Source organism: Chionomys nivalis, chromosome 21 (genome assembly GCF_950005125.1).
Source record: "Chionomys nivalis chromosome 21, mChiNiv1.1, whole genome shotgun sequence".
Taxonomy (NCBI): domain Eukaryota; kingdom Metazoa; phylum Chordata; class Mammalia; order Rodentia; family Cricetidae; genus Chionomys; species Chionomys nivalis.
This window is the reverse complement of record NC_080106.1, coordinates 49,110,945-49,135,810: the sequence shown is the minus strand read 5'-3', so window position 1 is coordinate 49,135,810 and position 24,866 is coordinate 49,110,945. Positions and strand designations below refer to the sequence as shown.

General features: G+C 44.3%; 2 protein-coding genes across 2 annotated transcripts in view; both read right to left on the bottom strand.

The window, feature by feature from the left end:
• The window catches only part of Arhgap10 (Rho GTPase activating protein 10), a 258,973-nt gene that overhangs the window by 168,188 nt on the left and 65,919 nt on the right, over positions 1-24,866 (bottom strand). Inside the window, exons 3-4 of the mRNA XM_057753626.1 lie at positions 22,279-22,374; positions 22,146-22,207 (exon numbers count right to left, since the gene is read on the bottom strand). Of these exons, the coding sequence (XP_057609609.1) occupies positions 22,146-22,207; positions 22,279-22,374 (158 nt within the window). The remainder of the gene's footprint in view (positions 1-22,145; positions 22,208-22,278; positions 22,375-24,866) is intronic.
• LOC130863544 (ATP synthase F(0) complex subunit C1, mitochondrial-like) lies at positions 9,652-11,513 on the bottom strand. Its single transcript, XM_057753628.1, has 2 exons — positions 11,490-11,513; positions 9,652-10,065 (listed from the first exon to the last, which is right to left on the bottom strand). The coding sequence occupies exons 1-2, from the start codon at positions 11,511-11,513 to the stop codon at positions 9,652-9,654; spliced, it is 438 nt and encodes a 145-aa protein (XP_057609611.1).

The window sequence follows — 24,866 nt, the reverse complement described above, 5'->3', positions numbered from 1 at the left end:
TGTGTGCCCCTCCAACACAATATGACACTTTTGTCACTTTCAAAGCTCCTCTCTCCAGATCTCGCCTATTGCTGCTGCAGAATACAACCATACGTAATACACACATCTTCTGCAGAGGCTGACATGCTTGGGAATTATTCTGGCAAAGCATGCCACTGTAACAGAGGCTGGCAAGTAGCTATGGTCACAACAGAGAGATACAGGGATTAACAACCCCAGAGAATCCTGCAGTCAAAGTACCAAATGGGCACTGACCCATCCAAGACATCTTACCAGAACCTGTAGCTCAGGAAAGTTTCTCGTGTGAGCACCTGGGCTGTGATATGTATACAATAAGAAGCCCCCAGCCCTCAGGAAATCTGTTCATTAGTAGGGAGGAGCAAGTGCAAATTCTAGTGGTGTTTTCCCATGGAGAAGAGAGGGCCGAGTGTGGCAGGACTTCATGACGAGGGGGAATGTGCTCAGTCTGAGCTTCTTCAGAGCGGTGATACTACGTGCTTAAAGATTGAGAAGAAATCAGAAACATGAAGAGCAACGGGAGCCAGCAGAGGGACGGGATACAGCAAAAAGAAACATTGCCTATGCCAGCAAATGTCAAAGGGGAAGTGTGGCTGGAGGGAAGAGAAAGAGCGGAGTGACCGCAGAGGGCAGAGCACGCTGCAGTCAGGACGCCTGGCGATGGACGCCACTGGACGGTCTCAAGATCCTTTTAAAGATTCGCCTCTTCCAAGCAAAGGACTTGGAGGTAGGGAAAGTGGAAGGAGAAACTCTTCCCAGGTTTCCCCAGGAGTCAAGACACGATGTGGTTCACACAAATGTAGACACAAAGAAACAGGCAGATCTGAGACACATCTGCAAGCTAAGTGAACTAAGTGTGGAAAAAAACTGAAATCTCTGTAACTGCTCCCACATTTTATGCAAACAAACAGCCACCTAAGAGCACTGTTATGACCTCCAAAGGTTTACAGCTGCAGGATCCAGCAGCAGCCTCGGCACTAGCAGAACCTTTGCAAGAGGAGGTGTAGCTGAAAGACAGCAGGTCACTGTGAGGTCACTAGAATTCAGCCCCTTCTCTTCTGGGCTTCCTGCTCGACATAAATTGAGCAGCTCTACTCCACCACAGCACAGAAGCAAAGGAGCCGAGCAATCACGAACCAGAACCTGTGAAAATGCGAGCCAGAATAAGCTGTGGTGGAGAAATGAAGGAAGAGGCGTGGATGTGTGAGTGGACGTATCTGTTAAATGTGGGCTCAAAAGTCTATGACTTTGAATCTTCTCGTTTATCTTCTGTGACCGTGAACAGCTGCCAGCCTATGTTATACCAGCATGCAATGGGAGCTGACTTCTCTCCTGGGATGCCAGCCTATGTTCTACCAGCATGCAACCAGACCTGACTTCTCCCCTGAGATGCCAACCTCTGCAGAAAATATATAATCTATAGGAGCATTCAAGTACAGTAATAGAATAGATCCAGACACAAGAGCTGGAAGTGGAACAGGTATTATATAAATACGTCTTAATTTATAGGACACTGTGTAAAGAGGAACCAGTGAAGAAGATAATGGAAAAGAAATACCACAATGTTGGTCTTAGTAAATGTGAAATAAAAGTAACCATGTCAAAGAAACAGTATCAGCAACAGCAGCAATGGGGATCTAGAGGAGGGTTTGCAGGAAGAGCTCGTGAAAGAGATGGTGATCAGCAGAATGGTTATGGGAAAGTATCCAGGCGAGGTGGTCATCAAAATAGCTACAAACCATACTAAATTATTCCATTTGCAACTTATCCCAACAGGTGGTGAAGCAGTATTTTCCAATTTGAAGATTCATTTGAAGGTGGCTCCTGACACCTGCTAATAGCAGTTCAAACTAAATTTTTTCTATCAAATTCCCAAATGAAAATATGATCAACTTCTGACAAAGATACAGACTATCCCTAAGTGGATGAAACAGGATTGTCTTATCCTGCCAAGACAGGGTAGGATAGTTCTAAGAATGGTATGCCAGTTATGTTAGGCCTTAGCCAAAGTTGGTTGACTCAACATTGCAAACGAGACTTTGGGTGATTGCCCAGGTAGTCAGTTGTCTCTGTCAATTGTTGCACATTTTGGATATCTCTCGATTGTTAAGTAATATTTATTCCCTTCTCAGATCTTTGACGGAGTTGAAGATTATATAATTGTAGTTACTCTCTATATTATTTAGACTCCTTGAGATAGAATGTTTAGCAAAAGTTTTGTTCTCAATATTGTTTGTTATATTTATTATTTGTTATTATTGTATATAGTTGTATTTGGTTTAGTTCTATCTTATTTAGACAAAAGGGGGAGATGTAGGGATATAGCCCCACCCATTGGGGGCGTGTTCGCCTCGGGCTAATGTTTACGGATAAATCTGCTGGGCGTGAGCCCAGCAGCCCTTTTTCTTTTGTTCCGCTGTGCTCCGCAGGAACCTGTGGTCCTGAGAGTCTATTTCCTTATTAAAGCTGTATATATCTATATAATCTGTCTGCATTCATTTGCGCCACCACACTCAGTCACCTTAGCAATATGTATGGAAAAAAACAGACAACAGGTGATCCTAACTGAAAGGTGCGAGCTTCTTAGGGACAGTCATTCTTCAGAGGGATAACCGTGAAGAACAGCACAGGTGACTGATGTGCACAGAGAAAAAAGTACACAATTTTTCCTGGGGTGTTTTGTTTTTAAAGACAGAACCAGTGCATAAGAGATGAGAGCATGGGCAAATGTCCATGTGAAGAGCCTATATAAAAGAGGCTGAAGGGCTACATAGAACACAGAAAGACAGAGAATGTCGACACTACATAGAAGCTGCCCTATCCTGAGACATGAGATCTTTCCTTCCCTTCTAACAAGAGCCAATATTGCTATGCCTGTAGATGTCATGATAAAGCTAAGGGAACCTGATGGCCATTTTCTCTGAGGTATAAGAGAAAAGCATTTACAGAGAGTTCAGGCCTGAGAAGAATTTAAAGACATAGCAGAAAGGAAGTAGGGAGGGGGAGGAAGGGAGAGGGGAAGAAGAGACTTCAAATGAGGATCACTGCCTATGGAAACAGAAACACCCTGCGCAGGGCTAAAGTCCCCCTGAAGAAGTGAGCATGAGTTTCCATCTGCCTTATTGTGGGATTTCTCTCTCGTGATGAAGAGAGGGGATGAAAGCTGAGGTTCACCCCAGACGCAGCATTTTCTAGAGGTACCAATGCAACAGCATCTCAAGCTGTAGGATCTGGAACGCTGTTGAGCTGAGCTGCAGAAATCTCCAAGTCACAGAGGAGCAAATCCTTCAGTGAGGCTGAGTGGCACAGACCCAAGCCTGGAGCAACAGATACCAGGTGCTCTCCAGGCAAAGGTAAGGCTCAGGAGGGTCCTCCATGTGGAAAGAGAAAACAGCAGTTCAATGCCGATGGCGGAAATGAAGGCAAGGACGCTAGAGACATTCAATGCATCTGTTAACATCAAAATAGTACCAAGGGAGCGCACAAAGAGTGGCAAAGACATCTATAACATGGGTATGTGACAACCTCCTAAAATCCCTTACACTGCAGCGAACAGTCCCTCCAAAAGAGGAGACCAAAAAGATAGCTCAAGAGTAATTTTAGGTCATGGAATTTTCCTTCATTTAGAGAACAGATCTGATACAGACTAAAGGAGAAGGCTGGAAAAAGTGTGAGGGCCTCTTCTTGCTAGAAGTCAATAAACAAACTCCCCAAGCAGAGGAGGATGGTGACAGATAGCAGTGTACACAAATTTACGTTTCTGTGGTTTTTGCTTTGTTTTGGCTTTTAAACTAAAAATGTTCTGTAAACAAGCTGAAACTCCACTGTTTTGTTGTCGGTTCCTGGAAAGTCCAGTCTGTAACTCTACAACAGAGCCTAAACTATTTTCCTTAAGAACAAAGAAAGGTCAGACACTAACCATTTCCGCAAGGTACTTCTGGTTACAGAACAAGGGCTGTTTTCTTCTCTCTCTCAAAATAGACTGGACGCTCCATGGAATCGCATGCTCTTTATAATTTCACAGAAATATAATGTTGTTGCTATTTCATCCTCCCCAGAGACAAGTGAATCCTCCTATTGCCAAACATAGTCCATCCTCCCCAGAGACAAATGGGTCCTCCTAATGTCAAACACTCTCCATCCTCCCCAGAGACAAATGGGTCCTCCTACTGCCAAATACTACCCCCCCCACACAGCCAAGTGAGTACTAAATCTCCAACCCACTTACCCTGAGGCTTCCAAGGCAAAGTGCAATGATGAGACATATTCAAAACCAATTGAATTAACGATAATGAGAAAGCCTTCCACGTGTTAAAAACAAGACGAACGAGCAAATACAGCATGTGATTTTACAAGCACATACAGGATGATGTAATCATTCTAGTAGAAAGAAGTCCCAAAATTCCTTCATTTCTGAGTGTTGGGAAGGGTTTTAGATGGCCTCAGAAACAAAATGCAACTACATGAACAAAAAACATCTCAATGACTCAGCGGCCCTTGTGCTGCAGCAAGGAGACAGCCCATCTCTTCTGTAGAAAGCCAGGCAACAACCTACAGTCGTTGAGACCTCAGTATAGCACGAGAGCACAAAATAAGCCATGTGCATAGTGGTACGCACAGTCACCTGTGTTCCCAGCCAACCGCAGACAAGAGCAGGAGGCAAGATGGCTCTGTCTCTGGACCAGGCTGGCAGCCGCCTAAAGTCACTTTATCGTACTGTACTCTTTTCAGACGTCTCCCACATTTGCTGCTGAGACAGAATGCTGGCTGGAAGCACCACCGTTTAATAGCTCTCTCATTAAAAGAGGGATTCAAACACAACGCCTTCATAGATAAGAATGCTACTGGACTCTGATGCTGAAAGGCAGCTGCTCAAATGTACGGGACATCTCAACAATTTGTATGAATTCCGTGATGGGCTCTGAGAGCTGAAATGTGCACTTAACCAAACGTGACCCATCAGATGGTGAAGGAACAAACCAGTTACACACATGGTGCTCAACTCTGCGGTTAATGTCTAAGAAGCCATCTCAACAGGACAGCGAAGCATTTCCTAGAGATGTTCCTAATTAGAATGCTAACGAGGATCCAGCCTGTAAGATGTCTCAGTGGGGAAAGCAGCTGCTCAAGCCTGACAGCCTAACCCCAGATCCCATTTAAATGTAGGTGAGAGAACTACAGGCAGTGTTTAATGGCAACGGGGAGGAAGAGAACATTTAGCAAGACCCAGAGACTGCCTTTAAATATTTAAATGATAGTATAAGAGAAAAGGGAGAAAACAGATTTTGTTTGCTCAAGGTGTGCAAAACAAAATATATGGGTAGGCCACAGAGCAGCAGGGTTTGGTTTCACTATTGTGAGGGATTTATTAAGAGCTATAGTGGCCCAGGCTGCCTTCCAAGGTAGAGATGACTATGAGGTGCTAGCACTGAATGTCCAGTGTCTGTCATGGGTTCTTCTCCACAGAAAGTTAGCCCATGAAACCCGAGGTCCTAATTTGTCCTCAATCCTGGGATTCTAGATGAGTTGGGGAAAGGCAAAACACAAGCTGTATTTTCACTTTATTTTTCAGGATTAAGACTCAGGGACTCACAGCACAAGTGCTGTAACAAATCTGCTGACCTGTCCAGTCACCTGGGCATTCTGTCCCCCATTTCCAATCCTACCCCTCACTAACCCCCCCAATTCCCCTGCCAAGGCAAGCAGATCTCCTGCCTCCTGTATGTCCGTCTTCTGGAGAGGCAGCCTCCGCCTCTCTCCTTCCCCTTCTCCTCCCCTCCCTCTTTTTCTTTCTGTCTCTCTTCTGTCCTCCCACCTTTTCTCTCCCCGCTCCTCCATAATCCCTTACTCTTATGCCATTCCCAATACCCACTAAATAAACTCTATACCCAAGCTCTCTCTGCATGGCCTATCTATGTGTCTCCTACCCACCAGGGGACCTGCTCAGCCACCCCTCTTGGGACCAGCCTCAGGTCACCTGCATCATGAATGGTAACAAGATAAAAATTAAAATGACTGTAAACATTTCAGTGGTGTTTCCAATGGTGGTGCTGGTCTTCTATTTCTTCTCATTAGATATCTGGCCCTAAAAACCTTGAATAGTCTCAAAGAAGTGGCAGTGGTGGCGCATGCCTTTAATCCCAGCACTCAGGAGGCAGAGGCAAGCAAATTTCTGAGTTTCTATAGCTTGGTCTATAGAGCAAGTTACAAAACAGATAAGGCTGTTACACAGAGAAACTGTCTCAAAAATAATAAAAATAATAATGACGATGATGATGATGATGATGAAGAGGAGGAAGAGGTAGTAGTGGCAGTACTTAGTGGTAATAGTTAGCAGTAGTAGATGGCTGTGGACATAGCTCCATGACCGAGCAACTGCCAGGCAAAATTAACTCTCCAGTACTGTGTCAAAAACAGAAAAGGAAAGGGAAACTTACCTTAGGCAACCTTCCAGCTCAAGATGAGCCGAGAAACCTGCTAATAGTAACAGACCACAGGATGGGGTTCTAGCACCCAAATAGCCCCTGTAGCAGCCGGTAATTCCTCCCAGCATGGCTCTACAAGGCTGAGTTCTGGGGCTGTAGAGTGTAAGAGGGTAAGACCTCTGGCCAAAGACTACACACTGTACTATAGCACGAACAGTAGCATACCATGGCAAGATTGGTAACAACTTTCTGAAGCGACCACACAGGTAAAACAGAGAAGGAGCTGGGAGAAACGTCAAACAATGCCTTTCAAATAAGGAGCTAAAAAAGCAAAGACAGGCTGAGCATAGAAGAAACAGGCGGAATTACGTCCGTTCCCCCACCGCCCTCATTATTTAAAGCCTGGATTCCAAGTGCTTGTGACCTCTAAAAGAATGCACAATCTGCGAGCAAGAGACTCGCCACTATCGTCTCCCACGACCTTCCAGACACTTTCTATTTTATTGCACTGGAGGGAAAACTCTACTTTTCAACTTGAATGTCACAGACAGCAGCAAAGAAACCACTGAGCTGAGACATAGTGTTTATTTTCCCTTGAAACAGAACCTAAAGAAAGAAAGCCAAGGATTTATCAATCTGAACAAAGCAGCTTTCGCAAAATGAAAAATACTTTTCCAAAAAAGGATTGCTACGTGTAAAAACTTTATTCTGTAAATCTTCCCAAGGAGTGTGGGTTTTATCATTAAATTTTTTTCCATTATTGGAGAGGTGGGAGCAGATACACTGAGACACTTGTGGCACTGCATCTCGGGGCTCAGTTTTTAAGAGCCTATTCACCTACACTGTCCATCGGCCCTTGTGGCTTGAGAAGATACTCCCTCTGAAAGCATCAGAAAGATTTTAGAAAGTGGGGTACCTTAAAACAAAAAGAACACAAATCCTCAGATGTGGCTATCACACAGTGCTCTCAAAAGCTGTGCTAAAAAAAAAACCACTATGTGGTCTGTGGCACAATAGTGTCCTACTATCTAAGCACTCGGAACTAAGAAAATTCTTTATTAAACAAATGTGGGAACTATTTCTAAGGTAGACATTGTTCTTACATATTAACCTCAGCTATGTACAGCATACTAGGTTTCATGATCTCTCATACACAAGGCATCATTGCACTTGCTCGTTTTCACCCCTCCCATTTTCTCCACTGCCCCCATATATCAGCCCCCCTCTTCCCACAAATAGAGTTGTCATGTGCATAGCCATATAGCGAAATATTGCTGTAAAAAAATTTTCCCAGCTAAACCAACTCATTATTAAACAGTTCAATTATTCTCCATCCACACTCGTGCTGTGACCCTTTTCTCCATTTAGCTCAGTGCTCTCCTATCTCATAGCTCTCCCTATCAATGTACATCCAAGTTTTCATGAGAATATTAAAATTGGTGCCAGAAGTCCTTCTGTGTATGAGTTGCTTTTATTAGTTAATAAGCTGTTTGGTCTATGGTAGGGTAGAATAGAACTGGGGGGGGGACTAAACTGAATGCTGGGAGAAAGTGGGCGGAGTCAGTGAGAAGCCATGTAGCCGCCAAAAAAGAGAGACACAAGTCAGATGGAACCTTGCCAGTAGGCCACAAGCCTCATGGTAAAATATAAAATAATAGAAATGGGTTAATTTAAGATATAAGAGCTAGTTAGAAATATGCTTAAGCAACTGGCCAAACAGTATTGTAAATAATAAAGTTTCTGAATAATTATTTTGGGTCTGGGCAGCAGGGAAATGAACAAGCAGCCTCCACCAACAAAAATGGTACCCACTGTCTGGGGTATAGATCCACATAAGACCTAAAAAAAGGCTTTGAAAAAAAAAAGAGGGGCTTCTAGACCCATAAAAAATGGGAGCCAAGCACAGCTTCTCGTTAGCCATACATTTTTCCCCGTGGGCTCTGTTTGCTGGCAGCAAGCAGAGGCATGGCTGTTCCAAGAGAAGGCGTCCTGACTCAAAGGTAGCGTGTCTCTTAAGAAGGCTTCCTGTTTGGTGCTAGTTGCACAAACAGCTCTGGCTCTTTCAAGAGGCTGAGCACTTAAATGGGATCTGTGAACAGCTTGTTATAAATTGCTTACGGTAACACAGACAGGCTGTGGCCCTGGATCTGGGGTGCGGAGAATGGCTCTCAGAGGCAGCAAAAATGCCTCGGTCGTATTGGACTTGGTAGAGCAAGCAGGCAGGACCACAAAGTTGGTCCTAGCCATGCCTGTTTAACATTAAAAAGAAAAAAAAAAAGAGCACTCCTGGTCAAAAACTAATTACAGATATGCATGCAATAAAGAGAAATCCATATGGAAAAGACCTCTAAATGGGTCACAGTGTTGGATAAATGTACATAGGCTTGAGAGAGGAAAAAGAGTATAAACAGTTATAATATAAGAGTAAAGACAGTCATAGATTAAAGGAGGAAAGATAATAAAAAACTTGAAGAAAAAGTAATAGAGTAAGAAAAATAAGCCACAAAAAGATGGAATATACCCAGAGAATCTGGATTGTGTATATTATTGTGTTTTCTTTGAATTTTTTCACTGTGAATGAGCTAAGTACAGAGACACATTTCATTGTACAGGCTGCTAAGCTAAACCAACATATATATTTTAAAGGTGTCTTGACTTAAAAATTTGGGTCTAATGATATGTTGCTTTGGAAAAGAAGTTCTACTGTTCTACTTTGGTTTCCACAGAGGATGAGAACCTATGAATTCCTTCCAGATTAATGTGGTTTGATCAAACAAGACCTCTGAAACAATGGCCAAGATGGTTAAACATCCATGACAGCTTCAGGACTGTTGGCTGAGATGGACCTACCACACAGGATACCCTGTAACAGACCTGATTAACAGCATCCCCAATCAGCAGGAAGTAGTCTAGAGAACAATGCCCAAATTCCCTAAATGACTGTTTATAAATGTCTGTTTACATTTAAAAGGGGATATGCTATATAAAGATGAATACTTTGCATTGTTATGGATCTTGGTCTATTGATAAAATTTAAGGTCCATTTTGTTACAGTATGTATATGTCTTTCTTTCTTTCTTTCTTTCCTTTTTTTTTTTTTTAGAGAGAGAAATGTTGTTTAATGGTAGAGCTTAGCACACTCCAGCACCAGGACTGGTGTGCAGTTGAAGCAGCAGGGGCAGGGAACGCTGGGTGACGTCATGGAGCCTCACATGGAGAAAAGGATGAGGAAGGAGACTATCAAACAAAAGAGCCCCATGGCCTCAGACAGGGCAAAGCCCAGAATGGCATAGGAGAAGAGCTGTTGCTTGAGAGACAGGTTCCTGGCATAGCCAATAATCAAGCTACCAAACACCGTTCCGATGCCAGTCCCGGATCCAGCCACACCAACTGTGGCAGCCCCAGCACCAATAAACTTGGCAGCTGTGTCAATGTCCCGGGAAACAACACTGGTCTGGAATTCCCGTCTGGCCACCTGGAGAGGGGAGCTGCTGCAGGAAGGCTGTTTAACCTGTTTAGATGGGGCCTCTGGTCTACTCAAGAGGGAGGCAGACACAGGCCTGATTAGACCCCTGGCACAGGAGCGGGTCAGAACTGGAGTAACGAGCAGTGCCTTGGTGGTCTGCGTTTCTCACTCTGCGCTCCCACTCCCTGCAGCCCCTGCTCGGCCCACGGCACTCTCGCTGCTCAAGGTGACTATGTATATGTATTTCTGCTCCTGATTAAGGTGTTCTGTTTGTGCAACTCATTTAAAAATGTAATGTATTATTAAGAAATACAGCTTAATAAATAGTCATCTATAATAACTAGTTAGGTTTTCTAGATGTACAGAGATATATTTCAGATGGATAGTTATTCTTCAAACATTTCAAAGACTAACAGAATATGGCATCTAAAATGTTTAAGAACTTAGGACTTTTCATGACACTGAGATACATCTGCTCCTGGCAGCACTAATTACTTCAAGAGGGTAATGAACATGGAAAGGCTCCTTACGGAATTTGTTAGCCATTTGGGCAAGAAACTGCTCTTGCCTGGACTGCTTGACATGCAGAAACCACAGAAAAATGACTGCTGAACTTGCCTAAAGATCAGACTGTCCTTTGGGGTTCCTGCTTCCTGAAAGAGTCTACCAGACCTTCTGTAGGACACAGAAGGAAGCAACTGATGAACCTTGCCAATACAAGGCATAAAAAATCTTCCAATTTTTTGCTTCACAGAAAAGGTGGCCAGATACTATGAACCTATAGGCTAAAGATGGATGCCCCGATGTTATAAAAGAACTTTGGGTGACTGTCCAGGCAGTGAGATGTCTCTGTCATTTCTAGAGTTTTACAAGTTGCTTACAATGCACTTCTGTTAACTTAGGTAACATTATATCCTTCTGGGGTCTTTGTTGGATTGAATAATAGATTATAATTATAGTTTTCCTTAGTTATTAGGCGATTAAAGAAGACAGAGACAGAGACCAACATTGGAGCACTGGACTGAAGTCTCACGATCCAAAGGAGGAGCAGAAGGAGAGTGAGCACGAGCAAGGAACTCAGGACCGCGAGGGGTGCACCCACACACTGAGCCAATGGGGATGTTCTATCGGGAACTCACCAAGGCCAGCTGGCCGGGGTCTGAAAAAGCATGGGACAAAACCGGTCTCGCTGAACATAATGGACAATGAGGACTACTGAGAACTGAAGAACAATGGTAATGGGTTCTTGATCCTATTGCACGTAATGGCTTTGTGGGAGCCCAGGTAGTTTGGATGCTCACCTTAATAGACCTGGATGGAGGTGGGTGGTCCTTGGACCTCCCACAGGGCAGAGAAACCTGCTTGCTCTTTGGGCTGAGGAGGAAGGAAGACTTGATTGGGGGAGGGGGAGGGAATGGGAGGTGGTGGCGGGGAAGAGGCAGAAATCTTTAATAATTAAATAAATTAACTAAAAAAAAAGATAAAGTAGATACAGATATTTCAACTGTAATTCTTGCTTGATACCTGTTTTGTTATATGTAATTTTACTATGTTAAAGTTAAAACCTTCTTTTCTATAACAATGAACTCTGAAGAAAAAAACATGGTACTTTGACTATAATTTTCAAAATCTAATGCCCTTTGTTGGTAGCAATGAAATAACTTAGGCTTAGTAAATAATAAAAACCTTAACTCAAAATCTGCTGTTCATCGTCAGGAGGGCATTGACCTAATAAGGACTTGGAACATCTACCCTTGTTTATCCTTGGCCCTCTTTCCTCTCTGCATGTGGGACATTAAGGACCCTGCTTCTATTTTTTTTACAAAATAAATACTTGGGCAGAACACTATGAGAAGGAAGTTAAAACCATGGAAGTAAGTGAGGGATTAGTCTGTAGACACTACAAAAGCATCATCAGGCAGAACTGGAATTTGGCTTTCCAGTTTTAAGTCAGAAAAAGAAAATTACAGTTTCGTAAATCAGTGATATTACGGACAGAGCTAGAAGTAAAATATCATACTCAATAAGGCAAGACACTGTTAAATTTTTAAAAAGAGAGAAGGAAAGGGAGGTGTGCTCTTCAAAAAGAGCATCCGGTCAATGACGAACAGGACCTGGATCTCCAGCCTCTCTGTGACGCTTGGGTCACCCTGACTGGAAGGAGGCCACCACCTGGGCTCAATGGCCCTGGTAATTCATTCTCCTGGGTGGCCACCAGTTAAGCACCTGACCTGGACAAGGAGCTAATTCCCCATTGCATCCTCGAACACTAAAACATGACCAGGCACAGAGCAGGCTTTCAAAACTATTTGTTTTATGATTGAAACTTCAGCAACTTAGACAATTAAAAGAACAGTTTATACAAACACAAAGTGTCTGCTGATGTTGATAACAAACACAACTGGGCCCGGAAACAAGTGTCTGTTTCAAAAGTTCATTTTCCTAGTCAGAATTCTCTGACACAAAGACAGTGGGGGGGGGGGGCGGGAGGAGGACCTTAGAAACCCAGGAAATATATTAGGGGAAGGGTTTGAGAAAGAGAGAGGAGAGAGCCCAGAGAGGTGGCGGAAGAGCTGCAGGTTATAGACACAGATCTGATCCCAGGAAAGGGAGGGAGAGAGGAAGGCTGAATCATGCGTTTGGGGCTGCAGTCCGTCAGGAACTGTCTCCTTCCCTGGTTACACAGTGCACAGTCATTGGCAGACGGAGGAAGCCTGGCCTTTACACTAATGTCCACAGTCCAGTTCTCCCGGTCCCTGCATCAGCAACGAGACCTGCGGCTGGTAAAATTCCCAGAGTCCTCTACATTACCACAGCCACTGGTAATCCCTGTGGCATTAAACCAACCCCACCATCAATGTAAACCCACTTCTACTGACTATACCATGCCGCGACATGGAAAACACTCCAGGATCTCATGTGAAGTAAGTCTAATTATCTGTGAACTTAGCACTTCTATTCTAGTTTATTAAAAGAGCTACTTGAGAGTTGGTTTGTTATCATCATGTATACACATGGAAAAGGAAGTAAACTACTTCTGTGAAGATATTTCTAAAACTTCAGAGCCCAACACTTGTGATTCACTTTCCATCTTAGTCACCCAAATCTGGTTTCCCCACAAACATTTTTCCTTTGTGCCTCCAAGAACACTGGAGACATATCACTTCTTTAAAGAGTGCCCCACTTCAAAATCCAGTATTTACTCTCAAGGTGGCAGCACCCACTTCCGAGGCAGTGGTTGCGGGACCGCCTTAACAAGTTCTCTAAACAAGGTTTCCAAGTAACTACAGAGACTCGCCATCCCTCTGCAACCTGCCCCTTAGCTAACGACTGAACTGAAATACCGACAGCTTGCAGCTGCTTACACAGGCAAGAAGCAACACCTGCACTCACATCTGCCGTGCTGCTGCCTGGCGGACGGCAGCCACGTGATGCATTATACACATTTCACTCAGCTTCAAAGTTGGGGGCAAGAGCTGAAGGTGTAGAGCGCTGACAAAATCTGACCTTGGTGAGCACAAAGCCAGGGATTCACTCTCCAGCCCATGTTCCCCCACAAAAGAGGTGGGGGAATGACAAAGTTAGAAACAGCTAAAGCCAAGAAACAGAATGTTTCTCTTGTATGCTGGTCTCCTAAAGATGGAGGTGGTTCCCAATTTACTGATACAGAACAAATCACTCACTTCAATGGGCTCCAATTTTCCCTTATATTCATAACTAATGCATGATTCTTAGATGCCTAGCTCATCAAAAAGCATATGTCATAAAATAGCTACGGCTGATTCATAAAAATATCCCTAGTTTATGCAATTATAGGAATGAACTGATAATATTCCGGTGTCTCTTTGGGTGAGTGGGTGAATACAGAGGTGGGTGGATAGGTGTGGATATGCATGTGGGTATGTGGGTGTGTCACACACGTGTGCACGTGCGTGCATGTATGCAGGTAGACTACAAAGTAAGTATTACTTAGAAATGAAGAACAGACCCCAAGGATATGAAGGAGAGGAAATGAGCTCCAGCAGGGAAGCAGAATCTGGTGAGGACAGGCTGCAGGGTCACAGCCTATGATGAGTCACCAACAGAGAGGATTCTGACTCAGGGAACAAGAAGGCTTCTCCCAAACAGGGCCCCAGGCCCACAGCAGCACTCACTCACTCACTCTGCAATGCTGAGCTACGCTTATCATGGATGTAATTCCTTAAGTATTCTAAACACGTAAAAATAAAGCCTCAACTGGGGCATTCCTGCAGCAGAATTCACAACACAACGTGCATATCTGACTAAACTGTAATGTGCTTTCAGGACAAAATGATAAAATATATCATCAGATGGTAAAGATTATCTCCAAAGAGAGAAAGCAAGCCTTTGTAAAATTAAGTCACAGACAACTTTAGGGTTTTGTTCTTGTTTTAATTTTTGTATTTTTGGTTTTTTGTTTTGTTTTGTTTGGTTGGTTGGGGTTTTTTTGTTTTGCTTTGCTTTGTTTTTTGTTTGTTTTTTTTTGAAACAGGCTTTCTCTGTGCAGACTTGGCTATCCTGGAATTTGCTCTGTAGACCAGGCTGGCCTCAAACTTAGAGGTTCACTGCTGCCTCTGCCTCCTGAGTGCTGGATTAAAGGTGCGCTCCACTGTCATGAACAACTTTGAAAACAAACCAAGAAATGTCTCCATGAATGACTGCTAGGACTTCTGTCATCAACGTTCCAGCCAACAGAATCACAACAACTGTGCCACTCTGTCTTCAGAAAGAGCTGACTGCGCATTTGTTACTATAAATATGACTTGTGAGAGTAAGCGGACAGCACAGACTGTGCAACAGCGCCCAACGTTACACCATTTGTCACATAAATTCACATTCATAAGCAACATTAACCATTATTGAGCAACACTAAAACTGCTAACAGTAGAACCCTGCTTCGTTAAGACAAATTAGATATGGGCATAGTTTCCAGGCCTCTAAAAACGACAGGTAAAAACTTCACCCATTGAGTCTTTTAACCCTCATGGTTGGTAAAGTCATCAAAAATCATGTTTGAACTTTCTGAGAGACCTAACTCTGAGGCAAAAGAGATCCCATTGGCTAGTGGTTCAGATATCAGAATTCAGTAATTCTATGAGAATGGGTATTTCTAGAATACCCCCTGATTTCAGAACTCATGACATCTGGGGTACAACCTGAGAACAGGCATTTCTAACACATCCCCCCAGATTTCAGAACTCATGGCATCTGGGGTGCAGCCTGAGAACGGGCATTTCTAACACAATCCCCCAGATTTCAGAACTCATGGCATCTGGGGTGCAGCCTGAGAACGGGCATTCCTAACACATCCCCCCCAGATTTCAGAACTCATGGCATCTGGGGTGCAGCCTGAGAACGGGCATTTCTAACATATCCTCCCATAAATTAATTACCTTGAGGCTGTAACAAAATATCTTAGAGAAGTGGCTTAATTCATCGTGGCTCGAGGTTTAAGAGTGTACCGTCAACACAGAGAGTCTGGGTAGCAAACGAAGCAGTGGACACAGCTCACCCCAGCCAAAGACCAGAGAGAATGAGTGCTGGCTCTCACCTAGCTCTCCTTTCTCCCTTCCCACTCAGTCAAGGAGCCCAGCCCACAGGACAATGCTGCCCACATTGAGGGTAGACACTGCCCCCTCAGTTAATCTTCTCTGCACACACCTCCATAGACAGGCCTACCATCGGATCTCCCGGGTGATTCAAACCTATCAAGTTTACGTGGAAGCTAACCCTCACTACACGAGGTGATACTGGTCCATACACATGCTTAGAGATCACCTGCTGTGGGACACGCTGAAAAAGGAACATTAAGAGGTTTTCTCCCGAAGAGTAAAAACATTCATTTACTTTAATCAGCATTACTTCAGTGACATCATACATCTTTATAGAAAAACAGTAATAGCTGAGAACAAAACTCAAGTGTCAAAAAACAAAGTTGCTATAGCAGTGCTCAGAATACATTTTTATTAAGTATACAGTGTTCTGCTTGCGGGCCAGAAGAGGGCACCAGATCTCATTATGGATGGTTGTGAGCCACTTTGTGGTTCCTGGGAATTGAATTCAGGACCTCTGGAACAGCAGCCAGTGTTCTTAATCGCTGAGCGATCTCTCCAGCCCCAGAACATATATTATATGTGTGTATGTATACGTACATATATGTTTATACATACGTATATTTTTAAGATTTCCCTGAGGTAGACAAGTTGCCTGACAAGGTGGTACTGAACACTGATGGCTAAGGCACCTCTGGACACACCTAGAAAGCTCTGCCTTGCATTTCCCACAGGTACTGTTCCTTGCAGCTTTTCTAACCTTCTACTACACCCCTATTCTGATTTCCCAGAACCTCAGAATCTGCGCCCTTGAGGGCTGGCAAGAAAATCACAATCAGTCTGCTCAAAGGATTTACTCAAAGAAGTAAATACAGCATAAAGGGCCTTCTAGAGATGCTCATAAATTCTGCAGCAATGTTTTCAAAGTCCCTAGACGCCTGGACAGCCGCCCACCTCAGATAAGTACACCATGTCCTATCAGGCCAGGGAGCATCAGAGAATGCTGGCAGCTCCCTCGGACAGCCTGCACAGACACAAGCCCCCAGCTGGCCTCTTACTGGGTCTAGCCCAGCTCCTGAGGTTCTTCACATCCACTGTCAGGGTTAGGAACCCTGTCCTGAAACACAGCGATAACTGTCTGGAGGGCTGAGCTCATCTTCCCGTAGAGACCAGACTTTGGGTGTGGAGGCAAACATTGATTTCTCTTCTCACACTGGTGCTCTGGCTACTTCCTTTCCAGTGAGTCACTGGATTCCAGTTCACAGTTTTGTGGACACCAGGGACTGAACCTTCCTACTGAGTGCTCCACCACTAGGCCACACCCAGAATCTTAGTAATGTATTTGGTAGCAATGGGGGGGGGGGGCACGGGACAGGACAGGACAGGACACGGACTCAAACAGCCTTCCCTCTTACCCAGACAGAACACGGAGGAGCCAGCATTTCAGATCATCTCGGCTTAACGGAGTAACTGAGGTATTTCCAGTATCCCCCCCACCTCTGCAGACCTCCCAGAATTCCTGTGCCTCTGTTACTGTGCATGTTCTTGACCATTCCCCCAGTGGACATCCACCTACTCAGGAGAAAGAACTGTGGCAAGCAGTAAGCACACAGTGGGATTTGCTGAACTAAATACGACCCCACCTAGGGATAGACTAGGCACATAAACATAATGCTGTAAGCTTCATCGGATGGAAAGTCTAGGCCCACTACTGCACTTCCGGACAGATGAATTTACCTTTAAAGCCCAAAACCCTATAGAACATACATTCAGTTAAAAAATAAAATAAAAACATAATAATAAAATAAAATCTTACATCTGGCATTGGTCTTGGTCTTCCACAATTTTAACTTATTTTTTCCTTCTACTGATTAAGTCTTAACTATGAATATCCAATGATCATGCTTCACTGTTACTTTCAGACTATGGAAAAATACTGATTAATTTTGAAGTTTTAATAATCACTAAAATTACACCAACCTTCTCAGAAACTATTTCAGCTGTCTCATTCTGCTTTCCTTTCCTAACCCATGGCTTTTAGCAGGCTGCCAGCTTACACTCATTTTAAGAGGCCTGATGACTGTATTTTGTTCTGAGCTCCCAGAATGCACCTGCATTCAGTCCAACTGCTCAAGCCCCTCCTTGCTGCTGTACTTAGAAGAAAGGAACTAAAGAGAGCACTAGAGACCTCCTTGTACCTTGGCCTGGCCCACGACTCCCAGATCTGCACAGCTTCCCTGTCCCTCTCCCTGCCAACCACACTTCATACTTGGTCTATTTTTATTAACTTGTAATTACCAGCTCTTCTTCAGGACCACATTGAAAGTTTCTTATTCAAAATTTACAGCTGTCCTGTACTCCAATGTCACAACTGTTTCTTCGTAAGCTTTCAAAAGGTAGCCATGATGACTCCACCCAGTTTTCATGCTTCAGGAGAGGTGATATACCCCCAGCTATACCTCCAGCACTCAGGGGGCTGCAATGGTGCATGCCTACCCCCAGCACTCAGGAGCTGCATGTGACAGTGCATGCCTACCTCCAGCACTCAGGGGGCTGCAACGGTGCATGCCTACCCCCAGCACTCGGGAGCTGCATGTGATGGTGCATACCTACCCCCAGCACTCAGGGGGCTTCATGCAATGGCGCATGCCTACCCCCAGCACTCAAGAGGCAAAAGTAGGTGGCTACAAGCTTGAGAACTAGGCTACACGGGAGACCTTGTTCTCCTTCTGCTGTGGGAGTCCCCTCTGTGTGCTGTGATTAGCATTAATGAATAAAGAACCTGTCTTGGCCTGTTGATAGGGCAGAACTCAGGTAGGCAGGGAAGACTGGACAAAACACTGGGAGAAAGAAGGGCGGAGTCAGGGAGCCACCAGAGTCAGACATGAGGAATCTTTGCTGGTGAGCCACTGCCATGTGGTGATACACAGATTAATAGAAATGGGTTAAACTAAGATGTAAGAGTTAGCCAATAAGAAGCTAGAGTTAATGGGCCAAGCAGTGTTTTAAATAATACAGTTTCTGTGTGATTATTTCGTGGCTAAACTAGCCGAGCAGACGGGACACACAAGCAGGCCCTCCTACACCCTTCCAAAAATAGATAAACTATAAATTCTGGTCAAGGGCAAAGCTAAAAACCCTACAAACAAATGGCATGGACATTTACCATCAATGTCCTTCATTTGAACGACGCTGCAGAGAGATCAACTGCTACTGAGAGACACAGAAGAACCTGAAACTGAGCTGTTTTCTGGAATAAAGGTGTTTTGTTCTTATTGTTATTAAAGTGGCACTTCCTCAGATAGGCCCTGAGGTAGCTGTACTTGAAACAGTATGCATTTGTACATGAGATGACTCAATGCTGAGCTTTCAGTCAAAATGACAGCAGGGGAATTAGGAATACTGGAGAAACAGGATCAGATGTGATACTGGGCGCTGAGAACACGTAATTTAACACTGTATGCTTGTAACGCTTTCAATTTCCCAAACTAAACTGGAGTATCATGTTCACAACTTTGGAGTGCCTGCGGCTGTTCCCCACTGCTTCCTCTCCAGCAAGGATTTCTGTTCCCACAAAGCAGTTTTGTGGGTTTTGGTGGGTTTGGTTTGGTTTTTCAAAACAGGGTTTCTCTGTGTAGCCCTGGTTGTCCTAGAACTCGCTCCATTGACCAGGTTGGCCTCAAAATCACAGAGATCCACCAGCCTCTGTCTCCCAAGTTCTGGGAATAAGGTGTGTACCACAACACCCGGCCCACATGTCAGTTTTAACATGCTGTACCATTCTCTTCTCAGGGGTTCAAAGCCTCCCACAGACACAATCCTGCTCTCATATTTGCTCTGCCCCAGGAACCCAAGCTACTTATGTCTGAGGCTCATCTTACCTCAGACACAGTCAGTCAGCTGAGATTAAATCAGCACCCAGCTAACAGCATCTCTATGAACTGCACTATCTGCATCCCAGTCTAAGAACACATTCCCATTTCTTGACCTCATCAATTCACTCCAAGAAACCTATGACAGAAAAAGACCATGAAGGCGGAAAGTGGTCACATGGTATTTCTCTGCCAAGAACCCCCTTCCTGCACAGGCCAGTCCTCTACTAAAAAGGCCCTCAGCACTTGAACGCCAGCTCTCTCTGCCGGGCTCACCCACGGCTCCTTACCCATCTCTGCTGTGAACTGCAGCACTCTGTACGGCTGACAGCACCTTGTATGTCTACACATCACCTCCCTTGCTGGCATATAAAACTGGATTCAGGCATGCTGCAATGCTGGCTCCGAACCCTCAGATTCCAACCAATAAGAACAACATAAATGATCAATAAATGCTGACCACATGATCAGGAACCCAGAAAAGAATGACTAAAATGTTTGGGTTAAGGCTTCACCCCAGGTACTGGCATCCATATATCCAAAGAGTCTGGAATGTTTGCCTGGAAGTTCCATCCCAAGCCCTCTCCCCTGGGAGTTGCCTCAGTGCAGACTCCACCCCTAAGAAAGCCTGCCAAATGATGACCCCTATCCAGAGATGTTCAAGACCACTCCCTCAGAGTATTTAAACTACCCCCCCAAGAGAACAAACACATGGTTTTCCTGTCTTCCTTCCCTGGTTCCTCTCTGGGGGGCTGGAAAGCCATCTGGAAGCATTGGTATCCATTAAACTTGGGCTTTTTCTAATTTGGTTTGATTTGATCTGATTTGGATTATTGCATTGGTGGAGAGGCTTAGCAGGATGCAGAAACTTTACATAAATGTCAAAGAAAGTACACGCACACACATGCACACGCACACACACACACACATGCGCACACACACCTCTTATGCAATATAAACCAAGACATTAAATTACCAGTCCACCCCCATGCCTCGACTTCACACTTGCTACAGAAAGGTGATATCATGGCACTATTTTGATCTAATGTCACATTTAGTCTTTACTAAATAGCTGAGAAATGAGTGGCTATAACATTAAATAAGCACCAATTGTGGTGCAGGAGAATTGCCTGTATTCTGTCAATCATGTTTTAAATAAATGCTGATTGGCCAGGCAGGAAATATAGGCAGGAAAACCAGACAGGAAGTAGAAATGATGGAATGAAAACAGGAGAATTCTAGAAAGGAGGAAGTTGATTCCTCCCAGTCCAGCCCAGACAATCGAGAAGCAAGATGAAATCTGCCTGGCTGAGAAAGGTACTGAGCCATGTGGCTAGCATAGATAAGAACAATGGGTTAATATAAGATACAAGAGCTAATAAAAAGCCTGTGCTAATAGGCCAATCAGCTTATAATTTATGGAGACCTCTGTGTGATTTTCTTTGGGGCTAAACAGCTCTGGGAACCGGGCAGGACAGAAAACCCCAAGCAGACAGGTCTTAATGTTATACAATTGAACCTACCAGCATGTGTCAGGAAAAGCCCATGTGATCGAGCACACTACCTTCACATGCACACCAGGAAATTCTAGGTGTGCTATATATACATGTTCATATGTGTGCACATCTGTTTGCAGATACATGTGTTTACATAGATAAGTGCGTTGACAGCAGGTATCTTTCTCAATTACTTCCTCCCCTTCATTTTGAGTGCGGGTCTCACTGAACCTGCAGGTCATCAATTCAGTCACTCACTAACTTGCAAGCCTAGGGATCCTCCTGTCTCCTCTCTGGCACTAAAATCACATGAGCACACTGCTGTACCCCTACCCTTCCTACATGGGTGCTGGGAATCCTAACTTGAATCGTTCTACTTGTGTGGCAAGCACTTTACCAAATGAGACATCTTCCCAGATTCCTCCATGGATTTTGTTTGTTTTGTTTTGTTTTATTTTGTTGAGACAGGGTTTCTCTATGTAGCCCTGGCTGTCCTGGAATTAGCTCTGTAAACCAGGCTGATCCGCCTGCCTCTGCCTCCCAAGTGCTGGGTTTAAAGGCGTGACTCACCACTGCCATGAAATTTTTTACATCTAGGAAATTTCTCACAAAGTAGGGTATAATACAACTTACAAGATTTTAGAAAACATGTCTGTGTTAGTCTTAAAATCAAAATAAATTCCAGCGTTTGGATTTTGCCCCTAGGACGAATGCACCTGATAGAAACCCAGCAGCCACCTGGGCAGTGAGAGCGGGAGGGCAGCTGCTCCATGGCAGGGTGGAAGCTCAGCACTCCATCTCGTACTTCACAGTCTGTCCACCCTCACACTAGCAATCCAGAGCCCTGTCCACCCTCAGACTAGAAATTCAGAGCTCTGTCCACCCTCAGACTAGAAATCCAAAGCTCTGTCCACCCTCACACTAGAAATCCAGAGCTATGGCTCAAAATCATCCTTCGGCTCCTTCTATGTCCAAGCAGGCACGTCTGCCTTTGCTTTAAGGTATATTCTGCCTCTGCCTGACAGCCATGTAAATCAAAGGCTCTGCTAACAAAGCGCAAACAAGCATCAACCTTTGACTTCACAGGTAAAGATGAAAGACGCAGCCAAGAGGTCCAGAACCTCGCCCCAGAACTCATCACTGTCAAAACCATCAGGAACCCAGAAATTAGAGCTCAGAAAACCCTACTCCAAAGCACTAAATGCATCAAAACTTCTTGTCCAGCCCAGCTTCACAGCCCAGACCACCCCGTCCCGAAAACTGTCAATCAATACGTTTACATCCCTGACACTCACCATGATCTCTCTCTGTTCTTCCAGATTCTTCAGAAAGTTGGAAAATTCCCGTAAGGAAGCATCTGAAAGGAGAAAGGCATGAGTTTGTGTTGGGCGTGATGGAGGAAAGCACCAGACCTCCCGCCTTCCTTACCTATGCACCGCTCATCATCAGTCTCAGCATCCCCAATGAACTCGAACTTGAAGTCTCTGAGCGAATGAGCAAACTTCCGCTGGGCTGCTGAAAGACCTAAAAGAGAGGCACAGGGTGAGCAGGGTTCCTGCTATAAAGCCAAGGACTACCACAAACTGCATTTCTGTTAGGTTTGGGAGAGCAGGTGAACTGTGCTCCACTCAGTATGAAAAGGCAGAATCTGCCTGTCATCTTCCGTTTGTCTCCTCCCTAGTAGGAAGCAGAGAATCCACCATACTCCCGCCCCTGCCCACTTCCCTGGAGCTGATCACTGCACATCGCCCAGCACTCAGGGCAGGACTGAGTCTTAAGTTCACAAGGTAATTAGCATCCATCTGACAGCACTCATCAGGACGTGGGAAGATCTGGACAGCAAGCGGCATCCTCTGAACTGACACCACCACCACTACCACCGCCACCACCACCACTACCCTCTACCACCACCACCACCACCTACTCCACCACCACCACCATCATCACCAACACCACTACCCTCAACCACCAACAACACCACCACTACCACCTACTCCACCACCACCACCAAAAGAAGGAGGAAGAAGAAACCAGCCCAAGCAAACCAGAAGATTCAAAATAAAAATGTTCATTTCAAACAGTACTACAGAGGTAACTTAAAGACTAACATTAAATGGTCACATTTAAAAGATGATCATAATAACAGTAAAACTTTATAAATCTCCAAAGAGCTACAAGATGTTGTCAGCTCCTTTTTCACTACAGGTCAATACAGCCAAGGAAGCTCCACGACTGATTATCCAACTCAAGTGCGCAGCTCAGTGGAGCACACGTGCCTATGAATGAGGTTTCGGCGTGGTTCCTCACATAGGAGACCTTGACTAATACCGGACTAATAATGCTGATTAAGCTACAACTCTGAAGCGGACGGAAAAGAAGCATATGACCACAAAATATAAGTAACTGCTTTAAAAACTGAACTTCTATTTTTAATCGGGCAACATGAGCACCACAAGAGGAAGTGAAAGAAATTAAAGTGCAGCCACATGAAAAGGTGCTCTATCTTCAGGGTCAGAAACCTAAAAACAAAAACCTCAAGACAGCTGATTCTCAAGACTGCCAAAAGTATATGAAGAAAGAAATCTCTTGCTGGCAAAACTGGCATAATTACTTTAGCAGTTTGACAATTTCAGGGAAATTTGATGAAATCCTACAACCCAGAAATTTTGGTAAGTTTCTAAGAAAAAAAAAAAACCTCTTGCACATGGATATTTGCAGATGTGCAATAGAAACTCAGCAAGACTCATCCCTGTAAAAGGAGTTTGGAGTATCCGCGAGCAGCACCAAAACAACACAAAAACCCCTGTAGCCGTACAATGTGAAGTACGAAGAGCTAGACACGGAGAGAGGTAACGCTCACACCTTAGAGAGAAAGGAGCACTGACTCCAAAGTAGATGTGAGGGAGGATTCCTCTTCTGCTTCACGCCATGCATTTGTTTTAAATATTGGGGAACTGCAGCCCCACTTTTAACAACTCTGTGACAACACAGTGACCAGATGTGGTGGCCCATGGCTACGACTCCAGCGCTTGGGAGATAGGGACAAAAGAACTGTGATGAGTTCATGAACACTGGAACTCCAGAGAAGCTGTCTCATAACCCCCCACAACCTCAACAAAGAAGCGCCGTACACATGCCAGTCATATTTCTACGTATGCATTTAAACTGTTAAAAAATGTTCCTTTGAATCTGAGCATGTATATATTAGCATATTTAAAGCAGTTTCCTCAATATCCAGATCACCACTGGAAAGAGCAAAGGTCTTCCACTTAAAGACAGCATGTGTAGGCAGAATTAAATGTTCTAGAATATTTTTTAAACAATAGTTTTGCAGCATTAATTCTCTAGGTCCCTGTGCTATCTGCAGAGCTAATCTGACATCACTCCTCCCACACAGAATGCCTTCCTTGTGCTTTTCTTGTAGGCTTTTCTTTCCTTTAACATATTCACATTCTATTTGGATTGATCTCCTTCTAGTGCAGAGTTCATGTTTGTACCATTTAAACACGACCATATCAAAATCCACTTATTTTCCGTTTTAGCTTTCTGTCTTCTATTTGAGCTGAAGAAAAAAGACAGGGTGCTGCCTTCCCTAATAACTTAGGGTTCTGTTGACATGAGACACGATTGCTCCTAACAGCACCAATCTACTCCCAAGAGAATGGTGAGCACCGAAGACACTCCACTCGGAGTTTGTTTTCTTCTTGGCACCATTGGCCTTTGGGCAAGGAATTGCCCATACCTCCACCACTGACAAAATACATGGTATCCAGAAATAGATAAGCAGGACACAAGGAAAAAGACTGTCAAATCTTGCCAAGACAGGGTAAGATAGTTCTGAAAATTTTCCTGCCTCTGAAAATTGCCTGTTGGTTACGCTAGGCCTTAGCCAAAGTTGGTTGTTTCAACACTGAAAATGAGACTTTAGGTGATTACTCAAGTAGCTAACTGTCTCTGCCATATATTGCTCACTTTGGAAGCTGCTTGGCTGTAATTCCTGCCTGTTCAAGTAATAT

What these genes read in the sequence shown, in the direction of transcription:
- LOC130863544 (XM_057753628.1), bottom strand. Translation starts at nt 11,513, where the DNA reads ATGTTTTTTTCTTCAGAGTTCATT. An exon ending in TTTTTTCTTCAGAGTTCATT is followed by an intron (nt 10,066 to 11,489) that starts GTTATAGAAAAG and finishes TGAGAAACGCAG; the next exon opens with ACCACCAAGGCACTGCTCGT.